The sequence below is a fragment of the Cheilinus undulatus genome, linkage group 9, assembly GCF_018320785.1.
Source record: "Cheilinus undulatus linkage group 9, ASM1832078v1, whole genome shotgun sequence".
NCBI classification, from domain to species: domain Eukaryota; kingdom Metazoa; phylum Chordata; class Actinopteri; order Labriformes; family Labridae; genus Cheilinus; species Cheilinus undulatus.
Genome location: NC_054873.1, coordinates 41027158 through 41044528, shown reverse-complemented (window position 1 = coordinate 41044528; position 17371 = coordinate 41027158). Strand labels below are relative to the sequence as shown.

Here is a 17371-nt window from a genome sequence, read left to right as displayed (position 1 = left end):
TAAATGATGTTTCAAAAAGACTAGGACTGTTAAAGTTAATGCATTAACACTTACGATTAATCTTGAAACCTTAACACATCAAAAAAATAACGCAATTTAATCATATGACTAAGTTTAACCACAACAACTTACTCCCATAGTCCTCCAGCACGGATGTTTACTTGCCAGGGGGTAAAGGGGTGAAAGGTGAATCAGACAGCCAGCAGTGATGAGTGAGGAGACAGACCCAGGTCTGCTTAATGGCAATTTTCTTTTTAAAGAGCTTACACAGAAGCACGAGTTGCAGTTGATTTCAGAACTTGGAAGAGCTTGAGCACCCAGAGTTACCAACTAACTAACTAACATTCCTAGCTTTCACACCCAACCTCTGAGGTAAATGGGTAGCACATTAACTTCATAACCCCGACTTGACAGGCAGCCGTTATTATGCTAATACCAGATTCTTCACCATCACTGGAGCTTTTCAGTAAATTGACCTAATGCTGAAGCTGAGAACAGAAAAAGGTCTTTCCCACCAGGTGTTTCTTTACTCTCTTTTAACAAAGAAATGTTGTCTTGCTGTCTTCAACCACCATCTCTTTCTCCTAAAGGACACTGATTGGTCCGATCATTCTCTGTCCAGGAAGCTTTGGAAGATGGATCCACCAGATGACAGACATGAAATCTGGCTAATCCTTGCTATGCAAGGTTACAGGCTGGAATTTGTACATGGAATTGATCAGCAGGACTCCAAAGCTCATGACCTCAGAGTCAAGGGTTGGAATACAACTAATTAGTTAAACTAACTCACCTTGCTGCAACATTTTTAACTATCTAGGTATGTATTTTAGGATGCAGGCTATGCTACACTTAAAACACATCTTATGACCTCATTTTTAAGAACAAAAAAAAGGAAGGAATGGTAAAAATATTGTTCTTGTTCTGTAGCTTATTTACATATTTTTTCAAATGTCCCAACTGTAAGGAACTCTGAAAGTGATATTTCTTCTTTACAAGCTGAAGCTGCTGAGTTTAAATGTTCAGTCTTTTGAAAATGATCCATATTTCCACATCCCAGCTCCAGACAGCAGAAATATTCTGATTCTAAACAAATATCCCCCAAGAGACAGTAAGATTCAACACGGAAAATGCGTAATATAAAGGGATTGTTTAACTTACCAGCCACTGTTTTTGGCCTAAAAACTCTCCTTACCACTTTTCACTGTATCGCCCTAAACAGCAGACAGACACGAGGGTGATCAATCACTTGGCTACCCTTTCTCTGTCCCTCTCTTTATTTCTTCTTCTCAACAAAGACGATATCAGCAGATGGCTGTCCACCAATATGCCTGTGTTTTTCTCTAGTTTTAAGATAAAGTTTTTCCTGCCAACTGCTGCCAAGTAATTTGTTATTATTGGATCATTGGGATTTTCCCCATCTACATTCATACTCACTTGTTTCTCGACAAAGAATGAAGTTTTCCCTCAGGAGTTGGAGACTAAAAATAGAGTGGAAGCAGCAGGGAAACTATTGTTAACAAGTTTTCAAAAAACGGATTTGAAATGAGCATTGAAGTCTACAAATTGCATCACAGTAAAGTGTATGTTGTGACTGGTGAAACACAGGAAAACAGCAGAAGCTGAGACTGTGATGCTAAGAAGCATTATTCAGCTTGATTTTTAAATAATAGCATTGCACAGTACATTATGTCTTTTCTCTTCTTACAGTTTTTACTGGACTATCTCACCCTGGAAACATTCTCACCACACAAACTGTATTCATGATGACACCAGATGAAGTGTAGGAGAAGGTGTCGACAAGTGTATGCATGGTTTTGTGCATCACTTCTATTTTGTTCCCTGGTGTTTTCGCGCTTCAGTCTTCTCTAACATAAGGGCTGATATGCAGTATCTTTCCCTAAAATATATAACAGAAAAAAATCACAAAAAAATGTAGGAAAAATTGGGTAAATGCTAAAATTTAAAGTGTCATACCAGCAGAAATCTGTCCGCTTGTGTTTTCAGACGAATTTCATATTTCTGAATAATAAAGCATTGGCATTTTCACAAACAAAAGTGACATATAGTTTCCCAAACTCCAACTGTCAGATGTTTTTGTGGTGTATTATTCAAATACCAATTTAATTTTCCATATATTGTTGTCCATTTTTTTCTAAGTTCTTCTTGAATCACCACAGAAAATAAATTGGATTTCAAGCTTGGGAAATGCTTCATAAACCAAGAAGAACGTTTCTGTGTATGTTGTGGAATTGTGTGGATTTTCAATGCATCCATAAGTAGGAACCTTTGGTGTTAAGCAAAAAGCTTCTACAGTATTTCTCTACAGATCTAAGCTTGTGCGTGCAGTCCTGGTGACAGTTTAGCTACAACAGAATTCAGCCTGTTTTCGGTGTGATCGAATAGGTTGGGGGCACAGAGATAGCTGATCTGCAGTGCCCAGTATCTGACCTGCTGAGCCAACAGCTTGTCAATTCTGCATAAAGTGACTGGAGAACAACATAAGACACTTTGTCACCCAGCAGAGCAGCCTGTTCCTAATCCATTAGGTTGCGGGGAGTCCGGGCCTGATGTTTTGTATTTGTTTGTGTGTATTTGTCTTTTCGTGGAAAGGGAACTGTCTTGGTGTCTTTGCCAAAAACAAGTGTGTCCCTGTCAGCTGATGTGACTGTGCTCTGGGTAGTTTACAGATGCCAGTGGATGAATAACGTCTGTCACAAGCTGTTTATTATCTTGTTTTCCTTATCACTTCTGCTGCCTCGCCTCCTTCTCTGTCATACTTCGCTACACAAACATTCTGCACTTTTATTTTGTCACTCATCAAACTTCATCTTTTTGTGCATCAGCTGTGTGAGGAATATACTTTTTGTCTTTAATCTTCACTATATTCAATATATGCACCTTAGAAGACTGGTGTATTGCAATCAAATTCCATTCTTTGTTTTTTCATTAAATAGGAAGACTTTTTCCCTAATTGCCCACCTCACTCACTCTCTCTGGATCAGTGTGTGTGTGTGTGTGTGTGTGCATGTGTGTCCTCTGTAATCACAGCTGAGCAGACACTGACTGGCAGCCAAGTTTCTAGCCAAATGAAGGGTATCACAGAACAAAGTTAAACTGTGTACATCAGTCCTGGATGAATCTGAACTGAACAATGAGCAGCACTTGTAGTAATTTACCTCTAACCTCTGAAACTTGATTTCCTGTGTGTATGTGCTCCACCAGCTGCTTGGTCAGATTAAAGTAGAGGACAAATACTCTGATTATCAGTGTGATGAAGGTCAAAATTAGCTGAGCTATAGTCAACCAGACTGATGAATAAGTTGTTCAAAACCAAACAAAGAGACAAGCAAGCCCTGCAGATCAACCAGATCAACCTATCCAGTGACAGTGCCAGTTTACCCTGCATGTAGTCTAAATTATTTAAGAATAAACAAAGCAAGCATTATGCAGCATAGAAAATGCTTTTACCCCATTATGTTGAAATTAAAGACAACTGACAGAGCTGACCAGTGTGCATCCATATGTTTTGTGAAAATATACTGCAACTAGCCTTTATGAACTACTATTAAGACTTCTATACAAAGTCATTCAAGATAATTGTGTTTTGACTTACTGTATAACAATAATTAACAGGTCACAATGTTTCTAGCCCCCTCTCTAAACACTGTCCAGACAGCATGCAACTTTGATTTGTTTCCTGAGGTGAACTAAAAATAAGTATGCAAAATATAAAGATGTAAAGGGAAACTGTGAAGAACCAGGAGGCATCACTGCCTATCTTTTTTGCTCTCTATCAGTCTGTAACAAACACTAACATTACCTTGTGTATCTTTACAAGTTATAAAGGGATTTATTAAAACATATTTGCCAATCTGTGGAGGTTGGAAGCAGACACTACAACAGCTATGAAAACAAAATCCAGCACCTTCCTGCATGATTGTGCTGCTCTTTAGAGCATGATCGCTGTTATACAATCACTAAATAACTGTGTTTTTTCTGAATCAGTGCTTTGGTATTCCAGCACTCACCCTGAAAATAAGATGCTGTTTTCAATAATAGCATACCAAATGTATTAACTCGGTACTAAGGTAGAAGGCGACCCTGCACACTACAGTTAATATGGACCATTTTGCCCATTCATAAACACGTAGCATGTAAATTGTGCCACCAGGGGGCTGTCAGTTTAAATGACGATGAAAGATGACTGTCATAGTAGCAAGGAATCATGGGGATGATAACCTACTACTCCACCCTCTAACATAATGTGGCTTCACTAGTATCAGCTCTGCCCAGCACCATTACTTACATGTTTTTTAAATGAACTTAGAACAAAAAGTAAGGAAATTTGTAGATTATTTCTTTGTTGTAACAATGCTTCTTGGTAATAAATCTTTAACTGTTGGAAAGCCTGTTTATTACCCTTTCAAATGATGCCACATTTGTAAGGAAAATGCATTTGTGGGATGAGCAGCAGAGCTGAGTGTGTGGGTTGCGCCCATGAAAAATTTCCCAAATCTTCTCTGCCAATGCCAAACGGCTTACTCTGCCATTGACTCTTGTTTAATGTTTGGTGGATTGGATGATTGAAGTCTGAAGAAACAAGACATAGTGGCATTTTAACTATTCATTCATTTAACAAACGGGAGCCTCAGTAGCGTTTGGAAGAACCATACACAGCCACAACAGCCTGGCTCCTTCTCCTCATGCTGGTCACCAGCCTGGTCACACACTGCTGTGGGATGGCATCCTATTCTTCAACCAGCATTTGTTGCAAGTCAGCCAATGTGGTGGTGTTGGTCACTCTAGTACAAACAGCACGCCCAAGCTGACACACCCTACCCTTCAATGGGTTTTGAGGTCAGGACTTGTGGCGGGACAGTCCATCCTCTCTAATCCCAAATTCTTCAGGTAGTCTCTAGTAAACCTTGCTCTGTGGGGGGAGAGCAATGTCATCTTGGAGGATAGAATATTTGCTGGCAGTGAGAAAACTGTATTCTTGGGGTGTCGTCTTCTTGGGTCGCCCACTTTGCAGCCTGTCTCTGACATCCGCCATTATATGGAACTTGGCTTTCAGTTTGGAGATGGTACTAGGGCTCACTCCAAACAATGCTGCAACTTGGTTTTGCGCAACACCAGCTTGAAGTCGCCCTATCACACAGGCCCTATGCAGATCAGTCAAACCTGGCATGCCAATTGTTGGAGCAGACACGTACTGACCACTGTAGCAGGGCCCATGCTCACAGGTACCAGAAGCTCAAAACAAGAGTCAATAGCAACAGCAAAATAAGCTGTTTGGCATTGGCAGAGAAGATTTTGGCAAAATTTTCATGGGCGCAACCCACATCCTTAGCTCTGCTGCTCATCTCACAAATGTATGTTCCTTACAAATGTGGCATTAAAAGGTTAATTAACAGGCTTTCCAACAGTATAAGATATATTGCCAAGAAGCATTGTTACAACAAAGAAATAATCTACCAAACACAAATTTCTTTACTTTTTGTGCTAAGTTTAGATGAGGCTTTTTAACAAACTGACTAACTGCACTCCATAAGGTGTAATTAGTAATTAGACAATAAACCACCATTTTCATTCCATGGATAAATTTTACATAATGAGGGAGAAAAGCTGTTTAAAAGTTGCCATGCAGTCCTAGTTACCAGGATGAGTTTTTGCAAAAAATATTGGGTTTGCTTGCAGTGCTAAGCAGGAAGGAATAGGGATGTTCTTAGGCATCTATTTCCCCATCTGGCTATATAGCAAGTTAAATTCTACTAATCTAAAGAAAAGAAAATACAGTCAAATTCATCACAGGGTCGTTGTGTTAGTGGGTGTGATGTAAGCCTGTTATACTGTGTAGAGCATAGCTAACATTAGTAGCAAGCTCCGCCAGCCTTCCTTCCTCATTGCAGATTAATATTGTGCTTTGATATGTGGCCTCTTTTCACTTCAGTTGAGTAGTTATACTTAAGTTCAACCCTCAACAGCCTACATACCACTTTATTTCCATTTATTACTGTAAAACTTCTCATACCGCGCTGCTTTTACTACATGCCACATGCTAAGCTTCTCATAGCCTATTTACATCTGATGAAGTGCTTAGTCTAACTTAGTCCAGCAGGGGTCAGTGGTGGTGCTGCAAAGCAGATAAGATTACAAGAGCAGCCCATGGCCACCTATGAGCAAGAGCAGATCACAGAGAGGAAACAAGGGCGCAAGCTAGGCTGATTTTTCAGCAAAACTATCAAGTGTATTACAAAAAACTGATAAAAAAAGTTTCTTTAGCTCTCTAAGTTGTACAAATCCCAGATAAAAATAAACAAAAGCAAAAACAATAGGTCAAGACTAGAGAGGATTTTCTGACAGTGTATTCCAATCTTTGGTGAGTGTTTGCTCCACTTCTCTCACACCAGCTAGCTAAAATGGCTCCTCGATAACTTGTGCAAGCTAGTTTATTGTTTCTTTTGTGGGTTTTAAAACATGATAGCTTCCTGAAATGAAAGTTAACAAAGGCCATTTAGAGTATGTTATGTTTATCAGGTAAGGCACAGCAAGTGACTGCCAAACTAAGACACAATTCTTGCTACCCTTTGGTATGAAAATGCTAGTTATATACATGTGAAGCTGTTAAAAATGTGTGATGTACAGTAACTTCTTTACTTACTGTAAATTCATTTTCTTTGTATTTTGAGATCTTTCATAATCCAGATCTGGTTTAAAAGAGAATGGATAAATGATACATTGCCCTACTTATGCAGGTTTTTTTATTTTTATACCCGATTTAAGAGAGAAACTGTTTGTGTGACCACGTGGGGGAGCGCACCACTGAGTAGCTGAGAGGACAAAGCAGGTGTCCAAAAGAATCACCTCCTTGTTCTTTTCTGGACATCCAGTTTATCATAAAAATATCCAAACACTGCACTAATTGAGTTAAAAAAGCACACAACCTGGGTAGATAAACATATGTATTTAACATGTTTTGTTATTTTCTCAGAGCTCTGATTTTTTTTTTTTTTTTTTTTTAATTTTGGGTACTATTTCCACCCAACCTGGGTTTGTTGGAGGAGCAAAAAAAAACTTAGTTTCCCCAAACTTAAAGGACAGCACAAAGGGAATATAAAAAATAGGCCTATGTACTGAACTGATGAACAAAATGCAACACCAGAAAAAAAAAGTTTCATGTTTTGTGAAATGACCGTCAGCAATAGAATTTGTTAAAATATATCAGGTGTCTTAGTATTTTTATTTCCCATCTTTCCTCCTCTAAAAGCACCTTAGTAGGCACTTTCTTATATTATAATCCATGGTGTATTAAGAGATGCTTACATAAGAAACATCAAATTAACCAGTGTGAATTAAAGCGAATGAACTCATCCATATATGACCAAATGACCTGTCCTGCATGACCCAATTTCATATCATCCTAATATTATATTTTCTTATATTTCCATATTTCCTTTCTACTGTTTATCTTATTATTAATATTTTTTTCATTATTAATTTCCTCAGTAAGGATTTAGTGTCGGATCTCTCTGTTACTGTGGGAGGATATTTGCTTATGAGTTCTACTTATATTTTCTGTTACTGCACACGTGCATCTAAAGCACTAGAACTCTCCCATTCATTTAGCAATCTGTCCCAAATGTCACTACAAATACACCACTGTAACAATCACTTTAGTGCAGAAGCCTAATGAAACACAAACTCCCAAGCACAATCACACATACACAGAGAAAGGCAGAGAGAGAGTCTGCCATTGTTCCACCTGATTCCCCCTGACTTCTACAAAGGTACCCTATGCCCTGCAGCCATGAAAGCAAGAGTAGCTTGATGCTACTAAATTAATGATGAAATATGTCGCCCAGTTCAGGGCAGGATACAACATACTCCCTCTGTTCATCTGCTCTCAACTCAACCATCAAAAACACTACACAGGTGTAGTTGCCCTGGAACACGTTTGCCTTTTTCCCTTTAGAGAATTTGGCTACACTGAGAAACCTCTCAGAGTTCACGGTGTCATTCTTCCTGTTCTTCAGTGCTAAAAAGCAGAGTGCATTAACTAAAAGCATCAGAGAAATAATGGCTTTTTTCATCCAACATTTCTCTTTCTGTGAAATATCATCCCAAAGAGGGTGCTCAAATGAGGGGACTGAAAACTCCTCAGCACTTCAGGTGTGTCACAATGCATTTGTTGCCAAGATAAGTGTAACACAAAATCATTTGTAGTGCTTTTAGGATGCTTGTTATAAGGGGATGAGAGGGATGGCATTTCACCATGAAAGCATCAAGCATGTTTGTTGGAAACAGTTGAAGTACCGATCTTCAAGCTAATAAAAGGCCCATCCAGCTCAGGAAGGAAAAAATGGTAGGTTTTTCAGCAGGAGTGCAGATGAGAAAATAAGTGTAGTTTGATGGTCTTGAGCCAGAATCTTTAAGTTAAACAGAAAAACAATCCTGTCGTGCATTGAGTCAACTATGGAGATAAATGCAGATGCTGTCAGAGCTATTCAGCAACAAGAAGAGATTTCTTCTAATTTGGATGTTGTTGTCCTTGCTGGTTTAAAAGGAATATCACAAAAGAAAAATATGAAAGGCGTAAGGAGATATGTACTATTGATACTATCTTAGCATTACTTCTATTACTAAAAGAAGATATTTAAGATTTTTTAAAACTATTTTGCATCCCCATATAATGCATCCCCTGCATAGAAATTTGAAGAGTAAATTGACTTGACACTTATGAATACATCTTAAATAACAGTTTGTTTATACAATGTAGAGAGGCCCCTTTTATGCTACCTTTGAAGCAGACTTAAAGTAATTTTCATTTCAGTTAGAGGGCAAGTGGCAGCCTTTTGCTTGAGAGAAACATCCTCAGATTCAATGAGGCTGGTCTTGCTATGACTCTAACTAGCCTCATGAAAGAAAGCCAGTATAGACCATTAGAACCTCCCTCTGATTTAATCTAGGAGCTGTTGAAAACTCAACAAGTACACAATATTGCCAAAAGTATTCGCTCACCTGCCTTAACTCGCAAATAAACTTAAGTGACAACCCATTCTTAATCCATAGGGTTTGATATGATGTCGGTCCACCCTTTGCAGCTGTATCAGGTTCAACTCTTCTGGAAGGCTTTCCACAAGGTTTAGGAATGTGTTTATGGGAATTTTTGACAATTTTTCACAACCACATTTGTGAGGTCACACACTGATGTTGGAGGAGAAGGCCTGGCCCTCAGTCTCCGCTCCAATTCATCCCAAAGGTGTTCTATCAGGTTGAGGTCTGGACTCTGTGCAGGCCAGTCAAGTCCATCCACACCAAACTCTCTCATCCATGTCTTTATGGACCTTGCTTTTTGCACTGGTGTTGGAACAGGAAGGGGCCATCCCCAAACAGTTCCCACAAAGTTGGGAGCATGGAATTGTCCAAAATCTCTTGGTATGCTGAAGCATTCAGAGTTCCTTTCACTGGAACTAAGGGGCCAAACCCAGCTCCTGAAAACAACCCCACACCATAATCCCCCCTCCACCAAACTTTACACTTGGCACAGTGCAGTCAGACAAGTACCGTTCTCCTGGCAACTGCCAAACCCAGACTTGTCCATCAGATTGCCAGATGGAGAAGCATGATTTGTCACTCCAGAGAATGTGTCTCCACTGGTCTAGAGTCCAGTGGCGGCGTGCTTTACACCACTGCATCCAACGCTTTGCGTTGCACTTGGTGATGCACTTGGATGCAGCTGCTCGGCCATGGAAACCCATTCCATGAAGCTCTCTACACACTGTTCTTGAGCGAATCTGAAGGCCACATGAAGTTTGGAGGTCTGTAGCGATTGACTCTGCAAAAAGTTGGTGACCTCTGCGCACTATACGCCTCAGCATCCGCTGCCTGTCATTTGAATAGGCCTACCACTTCATGGCTGAGTTGCTGTCATTCCCAATCGCTTCCACTTTGTTATAATACCACTGACAGTTGACTGTGGAATATTTAAGAGTAAGGAAATTTCACGACTGGACTTGTCCCATAGGTGGCATCCTATCACAGTGCCCCGCTGGAATTCACTGAGCTCCTGAGGGTGACCCATTCTTTCAGAAATGTTAGTAGAAACAGTCTGCATGCCTAGTGTTACGACCAGCTCGTTGTGGGTAAAGGAAGTAACATAAAACCAGATGTAGTTGGTAAATTAAAGGTATTTATTACAAAAGTAAAACTGTGCTTAACAAAAGTGAGGCAAAATGAAAGGACCGATGAGTGCTGTTCAACTAATAACCAAATAAAACAGCATCTAACTAGTATTTTAAAACGAACTAACTGGTGATACAAACTTAACATAACTCCTAACTAACTACACTAACTAACCAAATCTAATAACAAAAGAACAGCACCCCTAAACCTAGTGTGACTAAACAAATAACAAAACCTACATGTGAGTGTGTGCCTAACTAAACTACAACCTGGCCCAGTGCATCAAACGAGTGACTCAAACAGAATCTTAACAGAAGTTCAAAACACTTAACAAATCAAACACAAAGAGGCACAGTGGCGAGCTCAAAACTAAGGTGAAGCTACGCCCAGACTGAAGGATGGCCAGGCTTTTATCAGGGATGGGCTGATTGGTGCTGTCTTCTCATTGGTTGATTGGTTTTGCTTCAGCTGTTCATTGATCACCTTAGCAGCAGCACAGGTGTCAGGAATCAACCTGGAGGAGCACAATCAGCAGCACCACTCTCACACACACACAAACACTTCACAAATAAAATTAGTTGCGGGGGGGCACCTAGTTGCTTGATTTTATACAGCTGTGGCCATGGAAGTGATTGGAAAACCTGATTTCAATTATTTGGATGGGTGAGTGAATACTTTTGGCAATACAGTGTATTTGTAACAAACAGTTAATGGACTTGAGCTTTAAAAGCTCTTTTGAATCGTCTGAGACCTCAAAGATCTTTTTACAACAAGGATCACTCCACATTCACACACTGATGGTAAAGGCTACTATATAGACAGGCCATCAGTATTAGCTAATCCCATCATTTTGCATCAGTACATTTTTACACACCACTGATGCAGCAGTGAGAGCAACTTAGGGTTAAATGTCTTGCCTTAAGACACTTCAGCATGTGACTGCAGATGCCAAGGATTAGATCCCCAGGCCGTCTGGTTGGGAGCCTACAAAGCCACAGTTGTCTCATTTTGTGCAAGGAAAATGTTAGAATGTAGTCCATATAGATAAGAACAGCCTTCTGGGTGTGGTATTTATTTTCAGCCTGACAATGACACAAGCAACTGTCTCTATAAATAATAATTACCATTAAATATATTGTTGCTGTAAGGCCTTAACCTCTTGTCTCTAAAATCCCTGCTTTTTAGGAAATGACTCTCCACCGAGTCACCTGCAGAGTTCTGCTGCTTGCGCTGCACCAGTGGAGGTTTGCGTTTGAGGAAGAGACATCCAGCTCATATTGACAACAAGATGATTTGGCATAAGATTTAAACCTTGAATCAGAGTCTAAATGCTTTAAGAGGCGAGTGAAGATCAAGTTTCAGGCTACTTGAGTGACATAAGTCCCAGACTGGTAACATTAGGAGCCGACAAGAGAAGGAAAAGGCCTATATTAAAAGATTGATCTTTAGATTATATGAATCAATATTGTAATTTTTTTAAAAATCGATCTAAATCAGAGAATCAACTTTTTGAACCCAGTCCTACTCCTGACTTTAAAGGTGCAGTGATAACCAACATCTTACACAACTTATTTTCCATTTAGCTTTGTGTGTTCAAAACACAGAGTCTATGTGCTCATTATTTTCTGCTGTGTTGTATGGGTGAGGGAGACCCTGGCTCAATACTATCCTATTGGCCTAAGTTTACGACCAGTAAAAGCCAATTTACCATAATCTCTCAGAGTTACCTCAGATGAAGTCAGACAACGTTTCCTCTGTTTGTTTACTTTAAATTCCACATTGCACTGGGGGCAGAGCTAAGAGATGGCTTTGAGTCCCAGTGGAGTTACACGTTTGGGTACAAGCTCCCTTTGACACTTTTAATTGGTTAAGAAAATGTATATTTAGTTTTACTGGAGTTAGAAATTTCAAAAAGCTGCAGATAGTCATGATGATATGCTTGGAGGCATGAAAACATTTTAACACCTTTAGAATACTATCCAGTAAGGTGAAAATATTTGGACAGTAACTTCAGTGTAATTACAGTTTTACTTGCCAACTATGAACTAATAATTCATTTTCACATTCCTGCTCATCAGAATTCAGACCATCATGAATGACTACAAATTTTTCAGAGGGCTGTTTTATTTTTCAGGCAAAACCATCATAGGCAGTTAAAATGTACACAGTAGTTGTTTGGGAGTCTGTTGGAGGATTCATAAATTTTATACTTATGTTCAGGCACTTTTTGTTCAACACTTGATATTTTGTTTTAAACCTGGGGCAGGATTTTAGCAGCTTTCCTAATAATGAATGATTCAGTGTCTCAGCTGATACCTTTCTTCATGTAACTCGGACAAACAGCAGACCACTTTATTTGGTTCTTCTCTGACCTAATTCTGCCTCATGTCATTAACTGATGCCAGGAATGTTGCAAAGTATCATTCCACATCAATATCTTTAGAAATAACACATCTAAATGAGTGAAATCTCATGGTCTGTTTGCACACTATTATGTGTTGTAAATATAAATAGCTCCACAGCTAAGTATGCTTTGTGTTGTTTGAAAATATGATAACAGCCTGAAGCCAACTCTCTGCTCTTGTTGTTTTTCCACCTGCATGGGAAGTGATGTAGCACTGAACAAGTTGCACCCGAAAGAAAACTACAATGCTAGTAAAAAAAATGTCTTTACCCTCGGCATGTTAACGGATTTGTGTCCAACTCTGCAGAAACAGATTGACGTGGCTGCCAGAGTTACTTATTTGCAATGACAATAAAAATCCCTGTTATTGTGAATTGCATTCATGTTTCATCCTTTTCCCTCATGCTGCTGAAATTACTCTTTCAGCTGTCAAGAAAGGGATTTTGTTTGATAACTGCACAGCATATTTAGTCCTCGGTCACAGTTATAGATCGCGCAAAGCTCCAGGAATAGAGCCGATAGAAGTTCATTTGTCCTGAAAGCTGACATCAGGTATTCACAGCATCTGCCAGCTCAGTGCTTAGTGAAGGTGCTAGGAGAAAATGTAAAAATAATAAAAAGAGTCCCATCAATCTTTCTGTCTCTGCCTACAGATGCACCACAGAAGGATGGAGAAGACACTGCTTCCTCATCTGACTCTGCCTCAGATTCTGCCTCTTCACTCTTCGACCGCTGGGGTCACGACCTTGGGCCAGAGAGCCGAAGGGTTGCCCTCAAGAAGTTCCGTTACTATGGCTACAACGGCTACCTTAGCGACCGCATCTCCCTCACCCGGCCTATCCCCGATTTACGACCGGACGGGTCAGTCATTTGATCAATATGTGCACTGTAAATTGATCAATGCATCAAGATGGATGATTGGGAGACTTGCTTTTATGGGTTTAACCTTTGGTTTAATGATGTTGTTTTACCCTTGACTGTGTGAGAGTACAAACCCTGATTCCAACGAATGTGGGACAATGTTTAAAAAAACACTACAGTTAGTTACAAATCCTTTTCAACATATATTTCAAGATATTTAAGATTCAAACAGATCAACTTTTTGCACACATGCTAAATTTGATGTTTGCAGTATGTTCCAAAAAAGCTGGGACAGGAGTAGGGCTGGGAATGCCACTGATTGCCTGAATCTATTCGATTCTGATTCACAAGGTCCTGATTACATTCCATTAGATTAGAGTAGATTAGATGCAATATCGATTCATGTAGGGTTATTTTAGTAACAAAACCTCTGTTGCTTATAAATTTAAGAGATTCTCAGAGAACTTCAGTTGGAAATAGTACAAAGAATGTTCCAACTAGGCAATTTATTAAAAATATCAGGGTTCGCACTAGAATGGACCCCAAACTGGTATTTACATCACTATTTTACCTCCATGTGGCACATCCTGAATATGGCCTTTTTTGTCCAGTTTGCCTCTGTATTTGTAGTGTTTGAATCCAAAATGCAGTCTGATATCTTCTTTTAAGTTTGGCGGTACCTTCAGTGGAGCAGAGCTGCCAGGCTGCACCATGTTTGTCTGAGATAAGTCACTTTCTGCATGTCCAAGATGAAACTCTTGTTGTTAAATGAATAAAAATAAAAATAAGTACATTTGATAAACTGTTTTTAATCAAGTTTACTTATCAAGTCCATGATGTAACACTACACTGAAGCTTATGATGTTTAAAATGTGGTAGCAGTAGTAATAGTCACATTTTCAGATATAGTGCATACAGTGTGGTGCTTTAATGTTTATCTGTCCCTCCATCATACACTTCTGTCTGCTGTCTGTGAGGTGTGTACTATAGACAGACACCTGTGCTCTTTAATTAAAAGACAGAAACCACAGCGCTGATAAAAAGAAATATGCATCATATTATCTATTATATTATGTACATTGGATGTTGTATAAATGTTGTATTATGCTAACTTTATAGAAAATCTTCATGAGATGTGAGTTTATTACTCATATTTTTCTACATAACTAGAGTTCCTCTTTTTTTCTGAGCACTCTGTTATTTCCCTGCTATAAACAGTGGGACCATGCGTAATTTGCAAGGCTGTCAAAGAAGAATAGGGGATAGTAAAATAAAGCGGACGGAACCAAACAGTCGGGGGTTCGCTCCTCTTGAACGTAGCACCCCAGACAATTACTATTGTCTGTGTGAGTCTGCCCGGTTCTTTAGCAGCAGCTTCAGCTCTCTCCACCAAGTCACCTGCAGAGCTCGCACTGATAATGCACCCAGATATCCCAAATTAGATGATTGGTTATACAGTTTAAACCTTGAATCAGAGTCTAAATGCTTTTAGAGTTGAGTGCAGGTCAAGTTTCAGGCTGCATGAGTGATGTAAGTCCGAGACTGGCAGTGTGAGGAACCGACTGGAGAAGGATAAGGCTTACATTAAAAGATCGATCTTTGGATTATATGAATCGATATCATAATTTTTTTTAAAGAATTGATCTGAATCATAGAATTGATGTTTTAGAACCCAGTCCTAGACAGGAGCTTGTTACCACCTGTGTTACATGATCTTTTCTTCTAACAACCTTCTATAAGTGTCTGGGGACTTAAGACTTTAAATGTTACATTCTTATATGATCTACATCTTGAGTTGCTCAACAGTTTCCATTAACATGTTTTGCACTACATGATGCTGCATACATTTTTGATAGAGGTCTTGATACAGGTCTTGATTGCATCCAGTTTAGTATCTGGTGATGTAACTTGTGCAGAGTGTGGCTTGCATGGTCAGGCTAAAATAAGAAGAGATCCCTGAAAAGGATGCAGTCTGGATGAAAGAATACTCCTCAAAGACAAACAGTTTCACAGTGTTCCTGTATGTTGTTGATGTGTGACTTTGGTTTATATGGTGGAGTCTCAGCTTACATTTGTAGATGCAGTGACATACTGTATTAACTTACAAAGGTTTCCAAACTGTTCCCAAGTCCATGTTGGAATATTATGGAATGATGCCAGTGTTTAATGCAGTGTCACCTGAGGGATCAAAAGGCCACAGGCATTCAGTGTTGGTTTTCAACGCTGACTCTCACAGTAGAGATTTCTCCAGACTATCCTAATCTTTTTAAGATATCATGGACCAAAGATGGTAAAATCTCTAAATGTATAGCAACTGCTTATTGAAAAAAGTTGTTCCTAAACTGTCAGTGTATTTGTCCACACAATCCTTTCATCCTGGCTCACAAAGTGGAAAACTTCATGTTTCTATCACCTTTCATCAATAAGCCTCCCTCTCTTATGACTGTTCCAGGTGTTTTTTGAGCATTCCACAAACCTCCTAGTCTTTTCTCATCCCTACTCCAACTTTTTTGGAACATGTTCACAGGAGCAAATGTGTATGTTTCAAAAATAGATAAATAGACACATAAAGTGTATCATTCTAATATTAGATATCTTGTCCTTGTGCTGTATTCGAATATAGGTTGGAAAGAATTTGGAAATCACTGTATGCTGTCTTTATTCGCATTTTGTACTGTGCTCCAACTTTAGAATTGGGGTTTGTAAATGTTTTTCTTTAAATGCATGAAAAAAAATCCCATGAGTCTCTCTGTTTCCCCTTCTCTCCCAGGTGCAGGAACATTTCATATTCATCAGATCTTCCGCAGCTCAGCATCATCTTCATCTTTGTTAATGAGGCCTTGTCAGTATTACTGCGCTCCGTCCACACAGCCATCCAGAGGACTCCATCGCACCTGCTCAAAGAGATCATACTGGTAGATGATCACAGCAACAGCCGTAAGAATCACAACATTTTATGCTCTATTTCAAGTTACTCAGATCAGATATCAAGCATAACCACCTTTCCTGAATTTGGCTTAAAATGGGCTGTACACTTTTACTTGCAGTCCTTTATACCTCCTGCCAACCACAGGGAGTCATCAATTTGAGATGGGTGTGAAAGGTGCATACCATTTGGATAACTCCCTCAGCAGCAGTATATTTTTGGAAAGCAATCACATCTTGGCAATAGATTTTCTTTGGAAGTTTTATGGTATTATCAATGAAGATTTGCCAGTGATTGATTTTCTGCATCATTTTTCACTCAAAATGATTTATCATGCAGTGGTTCACAGAGGACATCTTTCAGAAATGAGCATACTGTACTTAGAAGAAAATTATAAACCATATTCAACCTTCTGCTGTTAGACATTTAGCAACCACTTCCAGAGAATGCAATCCAACCTTGAGGTTGTTATAGAACTTAAGTAGAATGAAGATAATCAGCCTTTTGTGTTTCTGAGGTGTAGGTAAGGGAACAGTTTGTGAGAATGCTCAATTATTTCCATCAAAGGGAAAATATAGTTTGCTAAGATTAGTTACTTATACTCTGATAACTTTAGTCTTGATGGTTGCAGAAAAATTAGAGTGTACAAAATTAAGCAGCGTACACTTATTTTGTTGCATCTATTTAATATGAAATAGGCCCTTTAATTTTTCACAGACAGTATGAAAAAAATAAAAGTTTGTCTCTTCTTGAACTATAACCTAACCTCTTCAAACAATCACAGATTGTTAGTGTTTAGCAACAAACAGCAACAGACTAGACTAAGACTAACCAAAAATAGACTTTTGACGACTAAAACTGACGTAAAGTAAGTTTAGTTGTCATCAAGATGACTAAAACAAGACTCAGATGTAATTTATTTTTCGTCAAATATTCAAAATCCGTGATATTTCTTCACTGCAGGGAAATCTGTCAATACACTGCATCTGTATCTATTG

The 17371-nt window shown here is 39.1% G+C and overlaps 1 protein-coding gene across 1 annotated transcript in view; it reads left to right on the top strand.

The window, feature by feature from the left end:
* Nucleotides 1–17371, top strand: part of galnt18a (UDP-N-acetyl-alpha-D-galactosamine:polypeptide N-acetylgalactosaminyltransferase 18a) — a 282449-nt gene that overhangs the window by 122932 nt on the left and 142146 nt on the right. The window contains exons 2-3 of the mRNA XM_041794807.1: nucleotides 13240–13447; nucleotides 16218–16384. Coding sequence (XP_041650741.1) covers nucleotides 13240–13447; nucleotides 16218–16384 — 375 coding nt within the window. The remainder of the gene's footprint in view (nucleotides 1–13239; nucleotides 13448–16217; nucleotides 16385–17371) is intronic.